Source organism: Lepidochelys kempii, chromosome 11, assembly GCF_965140265.1.
Source record: "Lepidochelys kempii isolate rLepKem1 chromosome 11, rLepKem1.hap2, whole genome shotgun sequence".
NCBI classification, from domain to species: domain Eukaryota; kingdom Metazoa; phylum Chordata; order Testudines; family Cheloniidae; genus Lepidochelys; species Lepidochelys kempii.
Genome location: NC_133266.1, coordinates 10831621 through 10857029, shown reverse-complemented (window position 1 = coordinate 10857029; position 25409 = coordinate 10831621). Strand labels below are relative to the sequence as shown.

The following is a 25409-nucleotide window of genomic DNA, read 5'->3' as shown; positions in this document are numbered from 1 at the left end:
ACTAAATATATTTGAAAATTTGAAAATACCCCCTTGAAAATGTTCTTCTATGTAACAAATGGGTATATTTGAATGGCAGCTGCCTTAAACTGCAGAATGAAATGGGATAGTGCCTGAACAATCCTTGTTGTCTTTCACCCAGTTTGATCACCTAGTGTGTTTCCAGTTTGATTGTTTGTTTGCAGCTTCCTGAGAAATGACATGAGTCGTGTATTATCCATTTAAGGGTTTACTTCATAGGGGCCACAATTTAAATGAATTTCCAACCTACTTCCCTAACCGCACCCTACTTTCACAGGAACATTGCCAAGCATTGCACCTGGGTTCTAGATGCAGTAGCTTAGTACTATGACTAAGGATACGAATCTGTCACAGAGATCACGGATGCCATTACTTCTTCTGGGACAGGGCTGCTAGAGCAGCAGCAGCTGCCAGAACAGGTGGCCAGCGGCCAGCCCCAGGGTTGCCGGAGCAGTAGCCAGCCCTGAAGCAGTGGCCCCCAAAACAAATGGCAGCAGCTGGCTCTGGGACCACTGGAGCAGCAGCCAGGATGGAGGCTGCCAGAACAGCTAACCAGCGGTCAGCCCTGGTGCCACCAAACAGCTGGCCTGTCAGAGCAGCGGTTGGGGTTGGGTCAGTCCCCCAGGGGCTGGAGCAGCAATGGTCAGCACCTGCCACAGGAGCAGTGGGGGGGCTGGAGCATCTGCAAGCCTAAGCATTTTTGTTTATTGCCTGCAAGCTGTCCATAACTTTTACTAAAAATACCTGTGACAGAATCTTAACCTTAACTATGACTAACCTTTTTCATATTGTGATCTGCACCCCACCTCCTTAATGTAAGCAGATACTGGAGACATGAAATGGGATATTTCCTTTCCCCCCTCTGGGATCATGACCTAGCACTTTACCTGGGTTCTAGAGGCAAGCTTATAACTCTGACTTACCTTTTTCATATTGTGATCCCTTGTAACCTGGCCTCCCCCTCTAGCAAATCAACTTCAGAAGAATAGTGGATTCATGAAATGGAACTACTAGTAATATTTTCTTCCCAGCCTCTAGAATCATGACCCTCAGCTGGAGAGCAGCTGATGTGTCCAATATGACCTTGAAACTCGTTTGCAGCTTGTAGTAGTTACATAACTTGTGCTGGCCACCTTCCTATAAACTGGTTGATACAAATAAGAAAATTTTAACAAAACAAAATTAATTGCATGTGCGGATTACATGGCTGAAGAGAGATGGGTAGAGCAAGTTTATCAGTTCTGCTATCACTTCTAATCTATTCTTTCTCTGCAGGTGACAACAGACATGTACCAGGTTTTAGCAGCCAACAGCTATCAGCTGGAATGTCGAGGGGTCGTTAAGGTAAAGGGTAAAGGAGAAATGACCACCTACTTCCTAAACGAAGGGCCACCGCTCAGTTAGCAGCAACCATGGCACAACTTTAAAAATGGTATTTGCATGGAGAAGAATTGCTGTTTAGCTCTGGACCCAAAAATACAGCGCAGTTGCATTTTTTCATGCAACGACTTTAGAGCATGGTTCTGACAAGCAAACAAACTTTAGCCACATGCCATGCAGTGCAGAAGAAAGAAAACACTGTGGATTAATTCCCAGTGGAGTGCTAAATCGACCAAAGATGCACCTCTATAGAATTCCCAGATAAAAGAAATGAATTGGAGCTTTGAAAATGATGCTGCTGCATAGGACATAAGATATTTAAATATTTATTGAAGCTACACAAAATTTTACTTGGTTGAAGGAATGTACGATTCACTACAAAGCATTATTTTGGAAAGGATTTGCACTCCTATAATGTTTCCGTTCCATACGGTCAACTCTTTCAAGTGTACCCCTATTCTTTTATTGGCTGTTTGGATAGGCTTTCAAAATTAAAAGTGACACCCACTATTCTACACAAAAGGCCTTTCAGAACAGCATCGGTAATGTTTTTAAGTTTGAAAAAGACACCTTGCCATATAAAACTGTCCCCTTCCCCTTACATGGCTAACAGACTACTCTTCTGAATAGGACTGGTACACCTAAGATCAAGATGAGGAAACATGGCTCTGCAAACATATTTATTAAATGAAAGTCTTCTGTGCTCTTCTTTGGTATATATACACTATATCAGTTTACATGTGAAAGACTAGATGAAAACAAGAGACACTTTAGGGGGAATCCCCCTCAACTTTCTTGTTTTTGTATTTTTTATTTTATAATATTGAAAACATGGAGATCTAACAGATATACCAAATTCTATATTTTGTAAATTATATATATTAGAAAAAAGTCTGTCCACACCAGCGTGTGGTGGGTTGTGTATATATAACCTGCAGAACTATGTAACATTCCGTGCATTATTCTCTGAATACAGACTTGGCAGTTTTCAGACTAAGAGTAAACAATCAAACAACCCTTGATGAGATTGCAGGCCGAGTCAGATGCATTTTTAAGTGAAAATTCAGAAAACCCTACAGAAATCAAGTACAATAATCATTACAAACAACTGTTCATTTCAGGATTCAAGATGCAGCTGGGGGTGATAGAGTGCAGTGAATGGAATTAGGAGGCATGATAAATAACTGAGCTGTCGAGAATATCAGACAAGCATAACAGGGAAGAGCACTAAGCAAATCTTCATCTGAAGGTAGCAAAAACTGTCACACTGGAACAAAAATAAGATCACTTTAACAATTCCTTTAAAATTATTTTCTCACAGCAGCTATTAATAGAAGCCTGATAATACAAAAAAGTGACCAAGAGACTCTAAGTGCCATTTGCCTTTACAAAGAACTATGTACTGCATTGCCAGGTTGACTATCTTGTAGCAGACATTTAATTAAATTAATGATTCACAGCTATTTTAAGAGTTAGATGATTCTGTCTTTTTAAAAAGACAGATGGATAATTTGTATGTGGATTCAGGAGATCTTTAGAGTGACACAGATATCATGTTGAACATATCCTCTTACTACCGGGGGCGAGGGGGGGGGTATATGAATAATTCGCTATGATTTATGTACCTTTTTTAACTTGTAAAAAATAAACCCTTGCTATTTTATTTTTTAAAAAGCATTTTAAAGCCCTATTTTTTATATTCTATGAGGGGAGAGTTTTGATACTGAATTTGGCTATCACTAAAATGACTCATATTTTGACATTCAGTAAAGTTCTTTTCAACTCTTCTCAGGGCAAAAATTACTGTATTAACAACTTAATGATTGCACTATAGTGGTGATTTATAAAATAAGTGTTTCACTTTATTTTTTACAACAAGAGTAAGTTAAAATGCATGGGCCTGTCCTAATTAATTTACTATGTTGCTTAGCATCCAGCCATTTAAACTTGAGCTTAAATGGCACCCCTGTGATCCTTCCTTTTCCCCTTTAATAGGCCACATCCTTGAAAAGTATAGTATATTGATTTCTGTAAAACTGCCAAGTCTGCCCTTGTACTATACTTTTGCTGCTTTGCATTTTCTGATTTGCAAAATACTTTTGTTACATGGCACAATGACCACTCCCTTCCCTTCCCCCTTCTATCCCTTTCTACCACTCAGTGAGTTTTATTATCTTCATGATGTACATTCATATTTAGGTTTGCTTTCTACTTTACTAAAGTCTGTATTCTTAACTTTTGATCAGTCTACTGCTCCACCTTGCGCAGCTGTGTTGTCAATGATATTTCGAGTCCCCAGTATCTCTGACTGTGATTGTTGACAGTGTGTCATGATCATTTCAAGGGGTATACACACTCTTTATTTTAGCTCCTATAAAAATTGATACCGTTATGATTTCCCATGGAAATTGAAATCTATTTAAGTAATTTAACTATATTAAACACTGTTTCACTGGTAACATGGCTTTGTTCTACGTTTTATTTAAGATCTAGCTGGCTTGTGAAGAGCCATAATTGTGCATCAGATGATAATTATGCACAAATTTTAATGTTCCATATTTAAATGTAATGTAACTGATGTGTTCTGTATAGAAAACCTAGAACTCTAGTTGAATGGAGTTTTGTGACCCATTGCCCAATCCAGGTTATCTACTGTGAGACTATTTAAGCACAGATCCTCTTATTTGTACTATGAACGCCCCACTATGTGTGTACTGTGTATTGAGGAACTGCCTAAGGTAAATTGGAGCCAATATCAGAAAGCCTGGTTATAGCTGGCATATTTAAATAGATGCTAGTAAATCATCTTACTTTGAAATAGCTACCCTACCTACAATGCTAGAGTTTTGCTGCACATGATTTGTTTGCTTCTACTTTCAAAGTTAGCTTGTGTGACGTACAACACAATTTTAAGGAACAGACTTGTTAACATGCCTAGGCATTAGAAGGATGAGGCACTTCTGTTTAAGGGGTCAAGCTATACCTCCTAGCACTGAGAGCAAGGTTGGAATGCCACATTCTGTTACCACGCTAACTCCCCAGGACAACTGGAAGGGGAACTAGTTTTCTTCAGAAGAACACCTAATAGCCAGATTCGCGAAGAGATTTAAGCATGTAAGTGTTTATATCCAACATTTAGGCACCACTGTTGTCCTAACACTGTCTGCGTCTGTATGGCTGCTCGTAGGCATGGGCCGAGCAACACAAGTGCTGATGCTGCCCCACAGCCAAGGAGCTTTTTCACTTCAAGTATTTATTGGAGCAAGGCCTTGAACCTGAGGCAACATCTGAACCACCACTGGTGTTGGTGTAACTCACCCCCTGAGCCCGTGTGGATAGTGCTGTGGCACCAGGAGAGCGGCTCCAGCCCCCGTGGCAGTCGTTCAGCTGACCGGAGAGCTCTCTCCCAGCAGTTGAGAGCACCTACAGCGGCACAGCTGCTCTGCTGCAAAGGTTCTAGTGTAGCCCTGCCCGCTCTCTCCCTGTGCATGCTATGGAGGAACCTGCTGATTTCAGCCTCTAGGACTTAGGTACAGCAACCTTGGAGTTCATAATATATCTCAGAATATTAAAAAAGCTGATTTAGAGGTATAATTTTTCAAGCACTAAATGGTCAGGCCCTGGTACTGAGCATGGATTTAGATTGACTAACCTATCATGGAGAGTGATATTTTTTTTTAACTGAGTTTACTCTTTACAAGTGAAAACAAGGACAATTTAAAAAAAAAAATAACCATTATGAATAAATTCAAATAACCTCTATTTCCTTTTGGTTATAGAATTCCTCCTGCCAGAGTAAAGATATCTTGAATCTTGCCCCGGGGGGAGGGGGAAATGTGTTAGACTAGAAATCTGCAATCAGTACTGTACTTGCTACATTTCCCCAGAATCTGAATTTCCCTTTTTTAATCTCAGAGGTATACAAATATTGCCATCTGCTGGAAACAAACTATTTTACACTTCAGGCAAGCCACTATGTTAACACCACTTTTCTTTAAAGAACCAAAACCAAACATAGCATCATAAAAATCAGAGATAGTAGAATTTGCTAAGGAGAGGGCATGCTGTATCCAATACTTACCTGATACTAGGATTTCTCTCACCTAAAGTGACCAAAAGCAGCTGAAGGAAACCAAAAAACCCATGTCACTTTTTTCTAGCTAACTCGTTAGACAAGCGTGAGGTTTTTTGTAATGTGAACAACTTATAGCTTTGTTGTGATGACTTCATCTTGAAAGTGCTTTCTGAACATTAATTCACAGAAAAAAAAGTCCAATTAGACCCCAAATTCCAAGATAATCTTCCTGCCCATGCATGACTCTTCCCTTTTGTCTACATATCAGTGTTTTTTGTCTAGCCTAATGTTTGTATGCCAAGAAACAGCTTCCACCACTTCTCCTGGAAGGTTATTCTCTAGCCTAATCCATCTCATTGTCAGGAAGTTTTTCAGGATCTTGAGCCTACATTTTCCTTGTCTTAATTTTGTCCCATCATGAATAATTATATCCTCTCAATATATTATCCAATCTCTCTTACACTTAACAATGGGGTCAATGGAGCTGCGTACGTGATGAATACAATTTCATATGTAAAACCCCTGTAAAATCACTTAGAGATGGCGAAGTTTACAGATTTTTTTGTCCCAATTATGCAGATGGATCCACACAAGCAGACCCCTATTGAAATTACTGGGGATTCTAGAAGCAGATTCCTGTGCCCTTATGGATCTAATTGCAGGATCAGAGTACTGCTGGGGCTTTCTTCCGCGATCACTAAAAAAAAAAAAAAAAAAAGTAAAATGTCTCTGCAACGCATTCAATTATGCAAAATCACTAATACTACTAGCATTCACACATGCATTTTTACAATGGGTGGCTGATACACAAACATGTTGCTTTCCTGCTGTTATAGTCTTGCCAAGTGCCAAGCCAAAAGAGCGTATGTTTAGTGTTTGTAAATGTTAATTCATATCTACTTAATAGATAATCAGGGATTCAAAAAAGCAATTCTGGGGGGTGGGGGGGTGAGAAGCCTAAACAGATGTCATTTCTTCTTTGCTAAAGAAACTACTGATTATTAAAGATACAGCAATGGGTGATGAATAACCTCACCATTTAAAAAAACCTGACAGAACACTTGTTTTAAAGTCTCTCTCTCTCCTCAGTCATTTGATGCAGAGAAAATGAGTTCTTTAGGACAAAAAAGTGATTGGATTGAACCTGATACATTACCAACTACATACTCAAACTTCCACCAAAAAAAACAAACCAAAAACTGTATTCTTCTAGAGACTTTTGATATTATTCTACATTTTATGCACGTTTGGGTAGTTAACCCACTAAAGATGGCTAGAAAAAGCACAAAACAGAGAGGGCTGGTTATTGTTCAGTGCCTGAGAAAAGGCTGGTTGCTGGAGAGAAAAAAGAAAAAACAAACAAAAAAAATTTAACCATCTGTAGGAGAGATGCTTAAAAGTTTCACATTTTTATTCAGGTATTTAAAAAAAAAAATCAATGAAAAAATACCCCACAGTACCATGAAAGGGGTCAGGAAACACACAGGGAAACAATAATAAACAAAACTACGTGTGTTTTAAAAAGCTCTCGTGAGGCATCTGAACATTCCTAATTAATCAAATTTGAATGGACTCAGGTTTTGTTTATTTTCATTCTTTTTGCATATACTGGATCCAGTCTGCCTCAGAGCTTAACCTCTAATAGGACGCTGAGTGGCCTCAGCTTCCACTGATGTCCCACTGAATGCACCCAGCACCTATCAGAATCAGGCCCTTTTCCTTGCACAACTCCAATTTGAATCAGACTTGGACTGTAACCAGTACAGAATCTGTCCTCATGAACCTGATCCAACATCTAGTGAAGTCAATGGAATGTCTCGTTGACTTCAGTGAGTACTGGATGAGATCCAGTGGGCACAGTCTTGGCCCCACTAAGTCAAGGGAAATTTTGCCATTGACTTCAGTGGCTCAGTGGCCCATAACAGGGTGCATTTTCCAAACCCGTGCATAGAAAAAGTTCAAATATTCTAACTACTCACATGAAGTTTGTGCATAAAAACAGTTCTGGACATCTTCTAATACGTATTACTAGCTTACATGTTTAGTAATGAATTTGTGAGGAACTGTCACAGCTGGAGAGTAGACATCATCTCTTCACTGTAAATTGTGATTTTTTCAACAAGCATAGTTAAATCTGTCTGACAGTTGTATTTGCTCATTACATCTGTTAAATCAGCAGTTTGTTTATGCCACTAGTAACAGTAATGGTTCTAGATGTTACAGCAAGGGAGAGCATCCTTTGAAAAGTAGGGGTAAAGAAAGAAGATTAAAAGGAAAAACAGACACTTGCAAGACTTCTCAGACTGATACATCAGCAGCCACGGACAGGGCAGAAAAGCCTACATCTGCATAAGGACACAAGACTAGAACAAAGAGGTACTTCCTAATAGCATTTTTAGTACTACAACTGAGGTGAACTGAGTAGTGGTAGAAGAACTATTTTAGACCTTCCAACAGAGCAGGTTTATAATGCTAATTGTTCAGTTTCCTGATAATGAGCTAAAAGCACTATCTTGCAAACAGTTTATTCATTAACTGCAGAAGTTACAAATACCAAGCCCAATCCTGCAACCCACGTTCATGTAAGTATTCAATACACATGCTAGTATTCCCATTGACTTGCATTGGGCTGCTTCCATAAGTAACCTGTACAATTACTTCTTCATGACCTCTTTTTTCCCCAACAAGAAGCAACTCCAATTTCCTCTGGGTGAAATTCACTCAAGACCTAAGCACCATTAAATTCATCAGAACTAGGCTTAAGAGGGAGCTGCACTCAATCAAGTCAATGGGAGGTTTTCTACTGACTTCTCTGGGAGTCGGATTGGGTCCTAGATGTATCAGCATAACAAATTAAAGTTCCCGAGTGATTTTTGCACATTTTTTTAAAACAAAAAAACCCCCAAAGCCAAAAAAAACCCCAGAATTTTTGGCTTAAGGGAGTGTGTTGAAAAGATGAAAGCTTTAGTTTGTACTAAACACACAATATCCATATTTCAAACCCCAAGTTTAAAACAGTGAAAGATTTATTTGGGTGTTTCAGGTGTCCTGATTTCAAAAGGTGCACTGCAATCTAATGGAACATGTGTTGTTTGGCAGTGGGTAGTCTCAGCTGTTTAAAACTAAGGGTTTAACTAACATTATTGAAATCCTTGTATTCCTGCAGGTACGCCTCTTCCTGTGTTTAAATTTCAAATCTTCCTCCTTACTTTCCTTCCCACACTGCCCCAAAATACCAACAAAATTGTCATAATGGGAACATACAAGACCAAACAAATGCATCCCCATTCTATTTGCTGGATGAATGAAAAAAAAAAATAAAAAGGTTCAAAGGCAAAGCACTCCCCTGCAACAATTATCTTAGATCCCACATGCACCAAGATATTTTCAGCCTCTTAATTACATAGGTCTTAGAAAGAGACATTATAATAAAGAGTGCATCAAAAAATACATACCACTGCTGTTCATTTAGGACTGATTCCATTCTCTGTAAATTACCTTGGTCTTGGGCACCTGGTTCCCCTTCATAGAATCATAGAATATCAGGGTTGGAAGGGACCTCAGGAGGTCATCTAGTCCAACCCCCTGCTCAAAAGCAGGACCAATCCCCAATTAAATCATCCCAGCCAGGGCTTTGTCAAGCCTGACCTTAAAAACTTCTAAGGAAGGAGATTCCACCACCTCCCTAGGCAACGCATTCCAGTGTTTCACCACCCTCCTAGTGAAAAAGTTTTTCCTAATATCCAACCTAAACCTCCCCCACTGCAACTTGAGACCATTACTCCTTGTCCTGTCCTCTTCTACCACTGAGAATAGTCTAGAACCATCCTCTCTGGAACCACCTCTCAGGTAGTTGAAAGTAGCTATCAAATCCCCCCTCATTCTTCTCTTCTGCAGACTAAACAATCCCAGTTCCCTCAGCCTCTCCTCATAAGTCATGTGTTCCAGACCCCTACTCATTTTTGTTGCCCTTCGCTGGACTCTTTCCAATTTATCCACATCCTTCTTGTAGTGTGGGGCCCAAAACTGGACACAGTACTCCAGATGAGGCCTCACCAATGTCGAATAGAGAGGGACAATCATGTCCCTCGATCTGCTGGCTATGCCCCTACTTATACATCCCAAAATACCATTGGCCTTCTTGGCAACAAGGGCACACTGCTGACTCATATCCAGCTTCTCGTCCACTGTCACCCCTAGGTCCTTTTCCGCAGAACTGCTGCCTAGCCATTCGGTCCCTAGTCTGTAGCTGTGCATTGGGTTCTATGATACTATGATTGGGTTCTTCGGTCCTAAGTGCAGGACCCTGCACTTATCCTTATTGAACCTCATCAGATTTCTTTTGGTCCAATCCTCCAATTTGTCTAGGTCCCTCTGTATCCTATCCCTGCCCTCCAGCGTATCTACCACTCCTCCCAGTTTAGTATCATCCGCAAATTTGCTGAGAGTGCAATCCACACCATCCTCCAGATCATTTATGAAGATATTGAACAAAACCGGCCCCAGGACCGACCCCTGGGGCACTCCACTTGACACCGGCTGCCAACTAGACATGGAGCCATTGATCACTACGCGTTGAGCCCGACAATCTAGCCAACTTTCTACCCACCTTATAGTGCATTCATCTAGCCTGTACTTCTTTAACTTGCTGACAAGAATACTGTGGGAGACAGTGTCAAAAGCTTTGCTAAAGTCAAGAAACAATACATCCACTGCTTTCCCTTCATCCACAGAACCAGTAATCTCATCATAGAAGGCGATTAGATTAGTCAGGCATGACCTTCCCTTGGTGAATCCATGCTGACTGTTCCTGATCACTTTCCTCTCATGTAAGTGCTTCAGGATTGATTCTTTGAGGACCTGCTCCATGATTTTTCCAGGGACTGAAGTGAGGCTGACTGGCCTGTAGTTCCCAGGATCCTCCTTCTTCCCTTTTTTAAAGATTGGCACTACGTTAGCCTTTTTCCAGTCATCCGGGACTTCCCCCGTTCACCACGAGTTTTCAAAGATAATGGCCAATGGCTCTGCAATCACAACCGCCAGTTCCTTTAGCACTCTCGGATACAACTCATCCGGCCCCATGGACTTGTGCATGTCCAGCTTTTCTAAATAGTCCCTAACCACCTCTTTCTCCACAGAGGGCTGGCCATCTATTCCCCATGTTGTGATGCCCAGCGCAGCAGTCTGGGAGCTGACCTTGTTAGTGAAGACAGAGGCAAAAAAAGCATTGAGTACATTAGCTTTTTCCACATCCCCTGTCACTAGGTTGCCTCCCTCATTCATTAAGGGGCCCATACTTTCCTTGGCTTTCTTCTTGTTGCCAACATACCTGAAGAAACCTTTCTTGTTACTCTTAACATCTCTCGCTAGCTGCAGCTCCAGGTGCGATTTGGCCCTCCTGATTTCATTCCTACATGCCCAAGCAATATTTTTATACTCTTCCCTGGTCATATGTCCAACCTTCCACTTCTTGTAAGCTTCTTCTTTATGTTTAAGATCCGCTAGGATTTCACCGTTAAGCCAAGCTGGTCGCCTGCCATATTTACTATTCTTTCGACACATCGGGACGGTTTGTCCCTGTAACCTCAACAGGGATTCCTTGAAATACAGCCAGCTCTCCTGCACTCCTTTCCCCTTCATGTTAGTCCCCCAGGGGATCCTACCCATCTGTTCCCTGAGTAAGTCGAAGTCTGCTTTCCTGAAGTCCAGGGTCCGTATCCTGCTGCTTACCTTTCTTCCCTGTGTCAGGATCCTGAACTCAACCAACTCATGGTCACTGCCTCCCAGATTCCCATCCACTTTTGCTTCCCCTACTAATTCTTCCCGGTTTGTGAGCAGCAGGTCAAGAAAAGCTCCCCCCCAGTTGGCTCCTCTAGCACTTGCACCAGGAAATTGTCCCCTACACTTTCCAAAAACTTCCTGGATTGTCTATGCACCGCTGTATTGCTCTCCCAGCAGATATCAGGAAAATTAAAGTCACCCATGAGAACCAGGGCATGCGATCTAGTAGCTTCCGCGAGCTGCCGGAAGAAAGCCTCATCCTTGACCTTGAGTAAGGTCACTTCCTTTAAAAAGAATAATAGTTGTTCTCAGTCTAGGTATTTCTTCTCTGCTAACAGCTTGATTGCCAATAAATTACTGAAGAGAACATTTTAGGTGGGGACTGCCTACAGAGATCTGATGAGTAACATTTTATAGTAAAGCAGAACATCACTAATCGCCAAGCCTAGTAATGCTCACAAGCAATGTGGAAGCCCTCCTGCTATTAAAACTTGAGCAAACTATATTAAAATATATTTCCCAGTGTACTATAAAGCACTGGAAATAATTAACACAAAATAGGATTGTGAAAATAAATAGAATGCAATGTAATGGCCTTGATTGTTCATCTGCTAATTAATTCACAAACTCTGGGACTCTACAAAGATGTCCCAGCCACTAATACAAATTAATGAGGTTTGACTCCAATTCAGTAAAATGTAAAGCTACCAGAACCAACAAAATCCCTGGATCCAAAAAGGATTTTTTTTTTTACTCAGTTTATGTTTGTTGGAAATAAGCTTACCACCTATATATATATATATATAGCCTACATGCTAAATTAAGTTTCAGCTATTAATCCATCTCATAAAATGCATAGAGAGACACAAGCAATATCTCAAACAGGTTGCAAATCAATGTCTGTTTACCCACCTGTCAACTTCTTTTCAAAATTCTAGTGTTCAAATAGAGGAGGAGAGCAAGAATCGTGGGCCAAGAGACAGAATCTTAGGTTATTTACTTAAATAAAACTTGTCCATAAAGGTCACTTTCAGAAGATCATTAAAAGCAAATTATACAGAGAAAAATATTTACCAAGATTTATAGTTAACTCAGGACTACATGGAAGGCCACTGGGACCAAGGAGCTAATCCCCATAAACAGATGGTTTCCAGGTTAGGCTTTAATTAAGAAAACACATACACACATCCCATTAAATTTAATGTGCAATCCAATATTCTCACATTTAGTAACTCACTCATTCCAATCTAGTCTGTTAATATGCAATAGCATCTTTGTATTCAGCCTATACTACTGCCTCACAAAGACAAAACTGATTTTGGAATTGGAACGCTCACTTGATACGCAGAACATGCCCTATATATACACACATCTTTGCCATTATCATACTTTTGAAGGAGGCTTTTTCCTGCTATCAGTCAAGTTCTCCAAACTTTTATTTGTCCTCAAGGGACAATTCTCTGCATGGAAAAGGACCCATTTTCCTCTACTAATCCTGTATTCTTTGTGTCTTCAGTCTTCAATGAGGATAAGTCTAAATTCTCAAGTCACAAACGTCCACAGGCATCTTACGTTGATCTTTAAAAACAAAACAAAAAAAAACAACCACCAACTTCTTCTTTTGGAGAAAAGCTTTTCATTCCTGAGAGGGAACCATGGGTGGACCAAGACTGCCTTGGGACATCCCAGGACTTGGGTCAGACATTGTAATCAGGGGACTTCCCTTGTGGTTGTCTTAGTCGTATTTGTAATGCTGAAAACGCTCCCACTGTCACATGGAAGAAGAGCTGCCAGAGATTGCGCAGTTCATACAGATACATGTTACATAGGCAAATTAAACCAAAAGTCAGGAAAGATTTGACATTCCGCCAGCTTGTGCAATATAAAAATAAGTAACACTGCAAAGAAGAAAACACAAAGTCTGATTAGTGCATTGAAAATTACTTCTGCTAACAAATCACACTGAACTTCCAAGTAGATACAGAAATGAACCATGTGGAACTGTTGTTTTTTTTTAATTGAGTAGGTAAATGTGGTACTAAATTAAGTGGGTATTCAGGAGTGAACAGTGCTCAGCATCAGAAGAAATTAAATTTTGCTTCCATTATTCTCTTTTCAAGGAAGATTTCTTCATCATATTTGCTCATTATCAATAACGAAAGGGGCAATGGAAACAAATGTTTTGGCTTGTGTATGCCACTTAAGCAACGCACAAGAAACCTAAGCCTCCTTAAGTCCCTGGCTGGATGGAATCCATCAGCATTGGGGAGTCAATATAGGTGTAAAGCTGGTATACTGGCTCCTCGGTCTCACTCCTTGTAGTCACTAGCATAGGGAGTGGGGGACACCCCAGCTATCCCCGGGTGGCACAAGTTAGAACAGATCTCAGGCTGCTTAACCTGCAATGGGATGAGAGCAGGAAAATCAGGCAGCTGTACATAGCCCCCATGCTCTACTTTACCCAGCACATGCAGCTTCCCTTTGTACACGCCCCAATCCTTAAAAGGTGGTAGGCTGTGGGGATTCAAATGCATATTTACATTCTGGCTTCACAAATGTAAGTCAGTAGGAGGAGAAAAAGAGTAGAAGGAGAACACGCTACGGAGAGGAGTCTTAAGAGGACAACCTCAATTCATCCCAAGTTTCTTTTCTTCACAAAACATTCTTCAAAGTCCAAATCCTTTATTCCATTACATCTGGGAATCTCAGGTCTGATAAAATTACATTGTTTTTCACAAATGCCTTCCTCCTCTCCCACTTCCACAACTCACTGCTCCATTTCCTGACTTTAGCTCCCACATCTACTCCTCTTCTTGTTCTCCATCTGTGCCCATTCCTCCTCCAAAGAGACTGCTTTGTTCTCACCTCAGCTGCATGTTGACCAATGCCTTCTGATCTTTGATGCTCCCTTGAATCTTCTGCATGGCTGCTATTTAAAGCAGCAGGGCAGAGGATGCCATGGCTCATCAAGGATCCACAGAACAAAGACAGCATGCAGCTGTGCTAAAATAAAACAAAGTCACTTCAAAGTAGGGAATCGTGGGGGGGGAAGGAGGGGGAGTTTTCAGGAGTGAAAGCAAGCAAGCAAAAGCAGAAAATACCAAGGGATCCTGCAAAAGGAACAGCACAAGAGAGACTTCTCCCCAAACAGGGACAACTCTGGTGAAAATCAAGAAGCTATTAAGATACAGGCTATTATAAAAATGCATTGAGTTCATACCACCAAACTCATTTGATTGAGGACTCTAGATCAATATCAAGCCATGCATTCAATGGTCAGGGTTGATGCTGATCTAAGTGGCTTTTCTTTAAAAAGGAAGAATTGTTTTAAAAAAATCTTTATGCTACTTGTTTACTTTTTCCATTTCTCTCATGTGGTACAATAAAGACTTGTACTTTTATTTCTAGATCAACAAGGTGGGTGAGGTAATATCTTATTGGACCAACTTCAGTTCGTGAGAGAGACAAGCTTTAGAGCTATACAGAGCTCTTCCTCAGGTCTGGGAAAGGAACTCAGAGTGTCACAGCTAAATACAAGGTCGAACAGATAGTTTAGTATAAGTAGTTAGCACATATTCTAACCATTCAAGGTGAAGTGGCCCATGAACACCCCTGTAGTCATAGGACAAAAAGGGGAGTTAGTGGGTTCCAGATTGTTGAAATAAGCCATAAATCTAGTGTCTTTATTAAGATCATGATTTCAGTGTCTAGCAAAGTTGTGAATTTAAGCTCCCACTTTTGAAAGTGTTGTGCAGGTTTTCTTTGAGGATGACACCTAATAAGTCAGATACAGAGTGATCACTTTGTGAAAAGTGTTCACCCACAGGTGATATGGTGTTTTTGTCTTTTATCATCTTCTTCTATGAGTTTATTCGAGACTGTAGTGATTGGTTTCACTCACACGATTGTTATGGGGGCATTTAATTGCACTGGATGAGGTACACCCCATGTTGTGATAGGCATGCATAGAACCCCTGGATCTTGAAAAGTGTGTTGTGGGGGTGATGATCATTGTAGCAGTGGAGATATGTCTGCAGATTTTGCATATGTTGTTCTGGCAGAGCCTGGTGCTGCTTTGAGATGATGTCCTGGTCTGTGGGGAGCTTGTTTCTGATAATGAGCTTGGAGAGGTTAGGGGGTTGTTAGAAGAATAGAAATAAACCCCCTCCAACTACACACCCATAGTTGTCATCATCCAACACTGGAACCCACACGGAGTATCAAACAACATCTTTCCTGAACCCTCTCTTCTGGTCTTGTCTCTCTCACCAATAGAAGTTGGTCCAATAAAAGATATTACCTCACCCACCTTGTCTCTCTAATATACTGGGACTGACAGGGTTACAACTATACCGCATACTTTTATTTCTACTCATTTTCCTAGAATCACAGAACCGGAAGGGACCTCCAGAGGTCACCTAGTCCAGTCCCCTACACTCATAGCGGGACTAATTATCTAGACCATTCCTGACAAGTGTTTGTCCAACCTGGCCTTAAAAATCTCCAAAGATGGAGATTTCACAATCTCCCTAGGCAATTTATTCCAGTGTTTAACCACCCTAACAGTTAGGAAGTTTCTCCTAATGTCCAACCTAAATCTCCCTTGCTACAATTTAAGCCCATTGCTTCTTGTCCTATCCTCAGAGGTTAAGAAAAATAATTTTTCTTCCTCCTCCTTGTAACAACCTTTTACACACTTGAAAACTTATGTCCCCTCACAGTCTTCTCTTTTCCAGACTAAACCTAATTTTTTTCAACCTTCCCTCATAGGTCATATTTTCTAGACCTTTAATAATTTTTCTTGCATTTCCCTAGTTGGTTTATGAGAAGGTCATGCGAGACAGTATCAAAAGCTTTACTAAAATCAAGATATACCACATCTACTGCTTCCCCCCATTCACAAGGCTTGTTACCCTGTCAAAGAAAGCTATCAGGTTGGTTTGAGACTATGGGTTTTTGACAAATCCATGCTATTACTTATCACCTTATTATCTTCTAGATGTTTGCAAATTGATTGCTTAATTATTTGTTCCATTATCTTTCCAGGTACAGAAGTTAAGCTGACTGGTCTGTAATTTCCTGGGTTGTCCTTATTTCCCTTTTTATAGTTTGGCACTATATTTGCCCTTTTCCGGTCTTCTGGAATCTCTCCAGTCTTCCATGACTTCTCAAAGATAATCGCTTATGGCTCAGATATCTCCTTAGTCAGCTCCTTGAGTATTCTAGGAAGCATTTCATCAGGACCTGGCGACTTGAAGACATCTAATTTGTCCAAGTAATTTTTAACTTGTTCTTTCCCTATTTTAGCGTCTTCTGATCCTACCTCATTTTCTCTCGCATCCACGATGTTAGATGTCCAATCACCACCAACCTTCTTGGTGAAAACCAAAACAAAGAAGTCATTAAGCACCTCTGCCATTTCCACATTTTCTATTATTTTTTCCCCCTCATTGAGTAACGGGCCTACCCTGTCCTTGGTCTTCCTTTTGCTTCTAATGTATTTGTAGAATGTTTTCTTGTTATCCTTTATGTCTCTGGTTAGTTTGATCTTGTTTTGAGCCTTGGTCTTTCTAATTTTGTCCCTACATACTTGTAGTATTTGTTTATATTCATCCTTTGTAACTGACCTAGTTTCCACTTTTTGTAGGACTCTTTTTTGATTTTTAGATCATTGAAGATCTCCTGGTTAAGCCAGGGTGGTCTCTTACCATAATTCCTATAATTCCTATGCAGTGGGATAGTTTCCTCTTGTGCCCTTAATAATGTCTCTTTGAAAAACTGCCAACTGTCTTCTATTGTTTTCCACTTTCAGTTCTCCTGTACTAGGAGAAATCTGGTTGCAAACACGTGCAAGAGGATGTTTTGTAAAAAGCCTATTTGTACAGTACCTACCTTTTGGCTAATTTTACCGAGGTTAGTGCTTTCTTAAAAAGGTACATTCCCATAGGGACTATTTTCATTCACTCTCTTCTCCGTAATACACTCAGCTTCTGGACAAACTTCTCTTTTCTCCATTTCCATTTGCCATGTGCCCTACCTTCGGGATTTCTACAGTACTCACCACCACAGTAACTTAGCACTATTCACTGCCTTAATTGTTATTAGCATTACGATACTGACAGATAGTGGTAGTATTTATTTTTTAAGTTTCTCCAAGGAAAGTCAGGAATTATGTGATTGCTTCTGGATAATATAATTTACTGGGTTATTTTTTATTCTGTTGGACATTTTGCTAACTTGTTGCTCTATCTTAGATACTTTTAGTGCCCATCACCATAGCATCTGGGCCCCTTTATTAAGGCATCTGTTTATCCTCCCTATGAAACAGAACAAAAATAGTCCAGAGTAAAAGTAGGGTCAAGAGAACAGCTTGGCTTCCTCTGAACATGTGGAGTATCTTCGAATACAGCACCTAACAACTATTTTTGGGGAGGGTTCTAAAAGTTATATTTAAAGGGCAATTAACATGTACCAGTAAATCAGTGATTAGAATCTAGCTCATTTCATGAAATCACCTCGCCATTGTGATAAAACCTGAAGAGCTGAGTGCGACAGCTTCAAAGAACAGAGTAAGCCATCAGGATGTGCTTCTCTCAAATGATCAATGAAAACAAAGGATTTAAAAATAGGATGACAAATGTAGTAACTACATTTAATAATGTAAATGGGCTTTTTGATCAAGGCTCCATAAACTTGGAGGCTTTTACTCAAGTTTCGTTGCCTTACTGTACGTGCAGAGCTGAATTTTTCAGCAATCCCTATCCTATTTCGAGATGGGGAGAAAATTGCCACTTACAAAACAGCAGCAGTCAAAAGGCCAAGGCACTGTGATTTTAACATGTCACTAACAAGCAGTGTAATGAAAATCTTGTGTTGGTTCGTTTTAAGGGAACTGTTTTGCATGGCAATTACAGAATATGCTTTTGTGTAGAAGGCTTCCCTATGTTACTACAGAGAAAGAAAGCTTTTATACCTATTAAGAAATGGCTTGAGGTCAGTTCTTGAGACTTGTAGTTAGGGAAAACTGAGACTTCAAAGGAGGCTACAAGATTGTGGAGCGAGCCAGAATAATGCAAAGCAGACCAGATAAGATTTCAGACACTAGATTTAATTTTACACTATTGGGATAGAAACTTTTGGTTTTCTTGGCTGTATTATTGATTCCCTCACCCCTCAGTTACTTTTCTTTCTGAATATTACAGTGCTGCTCCTTCAAAGTTGCAGCACTGAGAGACAAACTAAAGATTTTTTGAGTCTGGCTGGAGCTGAGAAATCAGAGCCAAATCTTGGATTCATGAGCAAACTGGACTCAGGAAAATGAAAAATACAAGTTTTTTCTTGGAAATGCATATCTGAGGATTGACCTATACAATATCAAATGTGCCTAAAAATCAGAATTAATATAGCAAAATGGAACAAATCCAATATAGCAACTGCAAGTAGTTCAGGGATATTCTTGACCACACTATCTATGTGAGTTTTACATTATTAGATTTGCGTTTAAAGAACAAACAGAAATGCTGATCACACCTGCTTGAGGAGTAGGAGATTTTAGAGAACGTATGGTAACGTGTGGTAAAGTGTCCAGTTTTGGGCCCCACACTACAAGAAGGATGTGGATAAATTGGAGAGAGTCCAGCGAAGGGCAACAAAAATGAGTAGGGGTCTGGAACACATGACTTATGAGGAGAGGCTGAGGGAACTGGGATTGTTTAGTCTGCAGAAGAGAAGAATGAGGGGGCATTTGATAGCTGCTTTCAACTACCTGAGAGGTGGTTCCAGAGAGGATGGTTCTAGACTATTCTCAGTGGTAGAAGAAGACAGGACAAGGAGTAATGGTCTCAAGTTGCAGTGGGGGAGGTTTAGGTTGGATATTAGGAAAAACTTTTTCACTAGGAGGGTGGTGAAACACTGGAATGCGTTACCTAAGGAGGTGGTAGAATCTCCTTCCTTAGAAGTTTTTAAGGTCAGGCTTGACAAAGCCCTGGCTGGGATGATTTAATTGGGGATTGGTCCTGCTTTGAGCAGGGGGTTGGACTAGATGACCTCCTGAGGTCCTGATATTCTATGATTCTATGATTGCCAGGGAGGGACACTTCATACTAAAGCTGAAACAGCTGATTCTGAAGTTGTTTTAGGGCCTTGTTTTTTTCCTTCATCTGCCTAAAAACTACTCATAGCTACTGCATTTTGTTTTTAAGTTGGATACATCCTGTATATTATTATTTTGAGTCTTGGTTTGCCAGTCAATGATACCGATATATTGCTGATATCTATTATAAGGCTCTGAAGAATTTTGTTTTGCATGGCTGAATTCTGCTTGGACTCTTGGTAGTTAGGATTACATAACTAGAATTCTAGATCTAGAGGGAGCAGCTGCATTTCAAACCCAGAGATTGGACACAGACACAGAGCCACACTGCATTTATTCTTTGCTAAGCAATAGTTAACAAAGTATAAGCTTTCTGGCAGCACAGTGATTAGTTTAACATGTTGGACTAAATTTCTATTCCCTTTAGGTCCAATTTTTGTCCTGTACAACTTGACTGTAACCATTTTCTTAGAAACTAATAAACTGTTTTTTTTTCTAAAGTATTAACTGAACAAAATGTAAAACATTAGGCCAGTCCTGTGGCTGAACAGCAACACAATGTGCTTTCATGCAAGATCTAGATTTAGAAATCTTAAACGTGCCATGTCATTGACACTTGATTTGGGGAGCAAAGAGAGCTAACTGCATTTTGGTAATAATGACACAGACAGATATAGTAGAGAAGTCTTGGAAATTAAATTTAGAATACTAGGAAAAGGTTTATACATCCAGAGCTTCTGGGGTCACTTTCTCGCGAACATTTCCAGTTCCATCATGCAGAAGGTCAGCAAGTATGCTGGGGGCAGGACTCCACTGTTGCAATTCATAGATGAAAAGATGATATAAAGAAGAGGGGTTCAATTTGTGAGGTATTGGGAAATTTGTGTGTGGGAAGGGCACCCTATACAAAAGGGATCGGCTCCACCTTATTCAAAATGGAACCAGACTGCTGGCACAGAAAAATAACAAGGTTTGTGGGGAGATTATTTAAGGTAGGCACTGATGAAAATCAACAAGTGCTGAAGAGAACTCAAGTTGTAAAAAGACATCTGCTAGAGAGATGTCACTAAGGGCATGTCTACACTTACCTCCGGAGCAATCGATCCAGCGGGGGTCAATTTATCGCGTCTAGTGAAGATGCGATAAATCGACCACTGAGCACCCTCCCATCGACTCCGGTACTCCACCAGAGTGAGAGGCATAGGTGGAGTCAACGGGAGCATCAGCAGTCGACCTACCGCAGTGAAGACACCACAGTAAGAAGCTCTAAGTACGTTGACTTCAGCTATGCTATTTTCGTAGCTGAAGTTGTGTAACTTAGACCGACCTAGCTCGCTCACCCACCGCCCCCCAGTGTAGACCAGGCCTAATACAGTAACTCCTCACTTAACATCGTCCCGGTTAACGTCGTTTTATTGTTACATTGCTGATCAATTAGAGAACATGCTTGTTTAAAGTTGTGCAATGCTCTCTTATAACGTTGTTAGGCAGCTGCCTGCTTTGTCCACTGCTCGCAGGAAGAGCAGCCCATTGGAGCTAGCTGGTGGGGGCTTAGAACCAGAGTGGGCTGGCAGCCCCCATCAGCTCCCCTAAGTTCCCTGTGCAGCAGCCACCCAGCACGCTATCAATTGCCAGGCAGTTCAGCTGTTCCTCCCCCCACTGCAGTGTGCTTCTCCTGCCCTCTGCCTTGGAGCTGCTCCCGTGAGTCTACTGCTTGCTGTGCAGTGGATGGAGAGGGGGATAAGAGGGATGCTAATGTCAGGGTGTCCCCCTCCCACCCTCACTCCTTTACCCCATCTCCAGAGAGCAGGGCGGGGAGCACAACAGGGCTCAGGACAGAGGGAGCTTGCTGGCAGCAGCTGCTGTCTCAATTTGCTTATCTACTTAAAAAGGCAGTGTACTAAGAGTGGGGTCAGCACACTTAAAGGGGCAATGTCTATCACACACATGATGTGTCTCTCTCTGCCATCCCCTCCCTCCATTCGTGCACACATTGTAGAGTGTGAGGCTACATTAACAACGTGTTAACCCTTGAGGGGCTCAGACAAGTGCTAGTTCATCATTTAGTTGTAAGGCATTCCCTGGGAAATATCCCACCGTCTTCCATCCTCTGACTTCACCACCTCCACCAAGATTCACAATCATCAGTGCTGTGTAAAGTATTAAATTGTTTGTTTAAAACATATACTGTATGTATATATGTCTTTTGTTTAGGGAAAAAAATTCCCTGGAACCTAACCCCCCACCCTCACCCCTTTACATTAATTCTTATGGGGAAATTGGATTCGCTTAACATCGTTTCGCTTAAAGTAGCATTTTTCAGGAACATAACTACAACATTAAGCAAGGAGTTACTGTACAAAGGTTAATTGTGTCCTGTAAAAGAAAGGACAGAAACTACAGCTGAACTAGACAAGGGACAGGTTGAGATCACAGAGGTAAGTTCTGGGCCAGTTAGACTGGTGCCAGAGCAAAAATAATAGGTACATGGCCAAAAATAGAAACTATAAATGTCAAGGTACTATATCAATGCATAACTCTTAAAGAGCCAACCTAGGTAAATTAGAATATCAGGCAATAGAAAAGGACCTTGACAAAATGGGTATTCCTGAAATGTGGTGGAAGGCAAATATCAGTGGGGTACTGAAAATACCTCACTATTAGTTCAACATTTAGCACTAAATTCCTATTCCATTTAGGTCCAATTTTTGGCCTGCACAACTTGACTGTAACCATTTTCTTGTAAATTAATAAACAGCAATACATGAAAGACAGATACGTTGTATGGATTGGGGAATCACACTGTAGGGAAAAAATCCCAAGAATCTAGTGAGATTAAATTTCTGAGTGAAGATCATCACATAGTAGAACAAGAGCATTATTATATAAGTGCAAAGTGGCTGGAGGACTGCAAAGAAAGGGTAAAGATACAAGATAATGTATCAAGTTAGGGAGTTCTTCTATGTGGCATTAGCTGTGATCTTATTTAACATTTTTACTAATAATCTTGGAGAGGAGGCGGCCAATATGTTATGAATTTCAGAGTGGTTGCTAATCTGGGAGGAAATACAGTCACTGAGAACAGACAACAATGCAACTGGACCTAGTGGGGTTAGAAATATTATCAGAAGATACAAAAGATGTAAACTGGAAAAATACAAGACAATGGACTTCACTACTGCCGAAAGACACCTATGGAAGGGATTGTAGTTGACAGCAATTACGTACAAGTAAGCAATGTGATACAGCAGCAAAAGAGGGCGTGAGATTTCTGACTGAACACACATTATGTTATGAAGCAGGGAGGTGATAATCCCAAAAATGGACCACATTGAAACAGTGCATTCAGTTTTGGGCTCATCATACCGGAAAGATAAGCAAAAATTAGCGGGAATTCAGCGAACAGCCATAATGATTATGAAGAGACTGTGACAACTGACTTATATGGAAAGACAGAGAGCTAATTATGCATAGTTTAGCTAAGCAACAACTAAGAGAGAAGAGAGATTTGCTAAAAATGTAACAATATATTAAAAGCACAAATACCAAAAAAAGGAGAATTACTTAGTGGGACAGAAAGACTGTATAACTAGGAATAGTGAGATAACACTCAGGAGAGGAAAAGGAAGGCCGCGTAAAAGAGAAAACTTCCAGATGGTGAGATGTATTAGGCTGTGTAATAGTCATTTTGGAGAAGTGAAGGATTCCCTATCCCTTGTGACAGTTACAAGCTAACCTGGGAATAACACTGAAGGAACAAAAACTGTATTTGTCCAGGAAGATGGAAAAAAGGGACCCAAAATGTCAGTTTCATCTTTAACTTTTATGATTCTGTGATGCTGAATCATACAGCAATCCTAATATCAGCCTCCGAAAGGAGACAAACACATCCCTATCTCTTGATAAACTAACTGGGAAAAGACAATCCCAGAAAACAATAACCCAAAATCAAGGATTTAGGCATGCGTCTATGCTGTGATCTCTCATCACCACCAAAATAAGAGTAGAGGTTACTGTTAAAGTCAATCCATTCAAATATACACAATATTTAACAAAACTTGATAACATCTGTACATGACTAAATAATGTTTCTGAAGACTATTGCAATGTGCAGCAGGAAGAATTTACCTGATACAAGCAGGCTGCTGTTCCAAGGAAAAATGCAATGACATAACTGAAATCTTCACCCTCGTTCTGTGAAAAGAAAGCAAAAGTAAATACACAAGATATGCATGTTATACACAAATAACTTCTAGCTCTAATTAAAAATAATCCAACATACAAATTTAGAATGACCTCCTGTACCAAAACTAAACTGGAGAAATTAGAAGGCATCACTTATTTCTCTCTCTCTGGGAAGGTCAGATCCATAGAATGAAGTTAGAAGGGTCCAAAATACCCTAAAATTATTCTTGCTTACTATTTCTATTCAGCACAGCAGACACCTAATGCTGGGATTGTCAAAAGAGCCTAAGGAAGGCTCATCTGCAGCTTTGGGCACCTAGTTTCCCTAGACTAGTTTGAAATTCCCAGTCTAAATGTTGGGAACTAGAAGAAGTAACAATTTGTACAACTGTCTTAATATAACATCACCACAAAATGGAAACTGTGTAAACTAAAAAATACAAATGGTCCACTAGGGTGTGCTAAAATTCTATGTAGAAAACAATGCAGGCAAACATACATTAATGGAAGAGAGAACAAACAAAAGCATGACTATTTAATAGACAAAGATTATTCATAAACAAAACATGGACAGTAAATTGAATTTCCTTTAAGTAGAACAATAGAAAAATGAACGTAAAATTACAGATCTTCTCACTTAAAGCTGCTTTTCCTTAAAAAGACTTATTTCTTCTAATATATTCAAACAGGTTTTAATATTTTCCATAAAGCTGAGCAGAATAAATTTACATTGTCAGTGATTATTTCAGACTGCATTTTCATGCTTTTCAAACAAACATCTGCCACAATCAGAAACTTTCCCATACGAACAAGGGCACTCATGCAATCTGTTTTTCATCAAGTGGAATTCCATTTCTAAAGGAAGCTGGTCCATTTGGAACTACAGCCCCTCTCTCTTGCGAACATGTTTAGCCTGAAGTTCTCTCATCTGTAGCTTTGGCAATAAAAAAAAAATCTGTACTTCTGCACACAAAATTTATGTCCAGGAACAGAACTTCAACAGATTATAAAAACTTTCACCTCACAGTCACAACAGAATCCAGTACAGCATAACTACAGGTTACAAAGTAATTTTGTAACCTCTAAATGAATTATTGATTAAAAAGGAAAATATTCTAAATTCAGAAGGAACCTTTGTAATGAAAGATTTTTTTTCTGGAGTTAAACTTCCATTTAACATTGTGTTCGGATGGCTTCTGCCTTGACCTTTATGGATTTATTCCATGTTAATTTTAAATTCCTCTTCGTTTCACTTATTTTGAGTGGATCCAAAATGCCAGAAATTAAATACTAAACACTGTATTCCATCTGTAAATCACTATCCACCAGCTAAAGAAAATGGAACATTACTGGTTACATAGGTTAATTCTATACTGGAATATCCTTCTGCAGCTGTGTTCCTTTAGAAACAGAGTAAGTAATACAGATATTATACAATTAAAGAGGTGAAATTCTGTCTGCTATTTGTGCAACTCTGTACTGTAATTTATATTTATAAACCTAATGGCATGGTGATAAAGAATTCAGGAAATATTATTTATATGTACATAATATATAAGAAATATGATTTGTGAAGGAACAGGACATTAATTCTCAAGAAATCCCATATGAAACTGCATAATGCATTAAAAAAATCCATATACCTTGGCTTTATTCTCATTTTCAGTTTGTAATAGTAACAACGACCTTGGCACAGGGCATTTTCATCAGCTCCTCCCAGCCATTCATTAATCTTCAGGAAAAGCCCTGGGCCTCAATTGTTAATGTTTAAATTAATATACAAGTATGTATACAGAACACAATTAGAATGCATATAGCAACTTTCATATTTTAGGTAACCAGTGCCCTTAAAAAGTGATTAAACCAACACTGATA

The 25409-nt window shown here is 40.0% G+C and overlaps 2 protein-coding genes across 10 annotated transcripts in view; one reads left to right on the top strand and one right to left on the bottom strand.

The window, feature by feature from the left end:
• ADCY5 (adenylate cyclase 5) overlaps positions 1-3075 on the top strand; it is a 334442-nt gene extending 331367 nt beyond the window's left edge. For both annotated transcript variants that reach the window (XM_073305114.1, XM_073305113.1), the window contains one exon: positions 1297-3075. In XM_073305114.1, the coding sequence (XP_073161215.1) occupies positions 1297-1425 (129 nt within the window). In that variant the 3' untranslated portion in view covers positions 1426-3075. The remainder of the gene's footprint in view (positions 1-1296) is intronic.
• SEC22A (SEC22 homolog A, vesicle trafficking protein) overlaps positions 2193-25409 on the bottom strand; it is a 47783-nt gene continuing 24566 nt past the window's right edge. For 2 of the 8 annotated variants that reach the window (XM_073305119.1, XM_073305120.1), the window contains 2 exons: positions 23478-23543; positions 12238-13155 (listed from right to left, as the gene is read on the bottom strand). In XM_073305119.1, the coding sequence (XP_073161220.1) occupies positions 12955-13155; positions 23478-23543 (267 nt within the window). In that variant the 3' untranslated portion in view covers positions 12238-12954. Of the gene's footprint in view, positions 6174-12237; positions 13156-14122; positions 14261-16580; positions 16632-23477; positions 25287-25409 lie in introns of those variants that run through there. The other 6 variants (XM_073305115.1, XM_073305116.1, XM_073305118.1 and 3 more) reach the window with 6 other exon arrangements.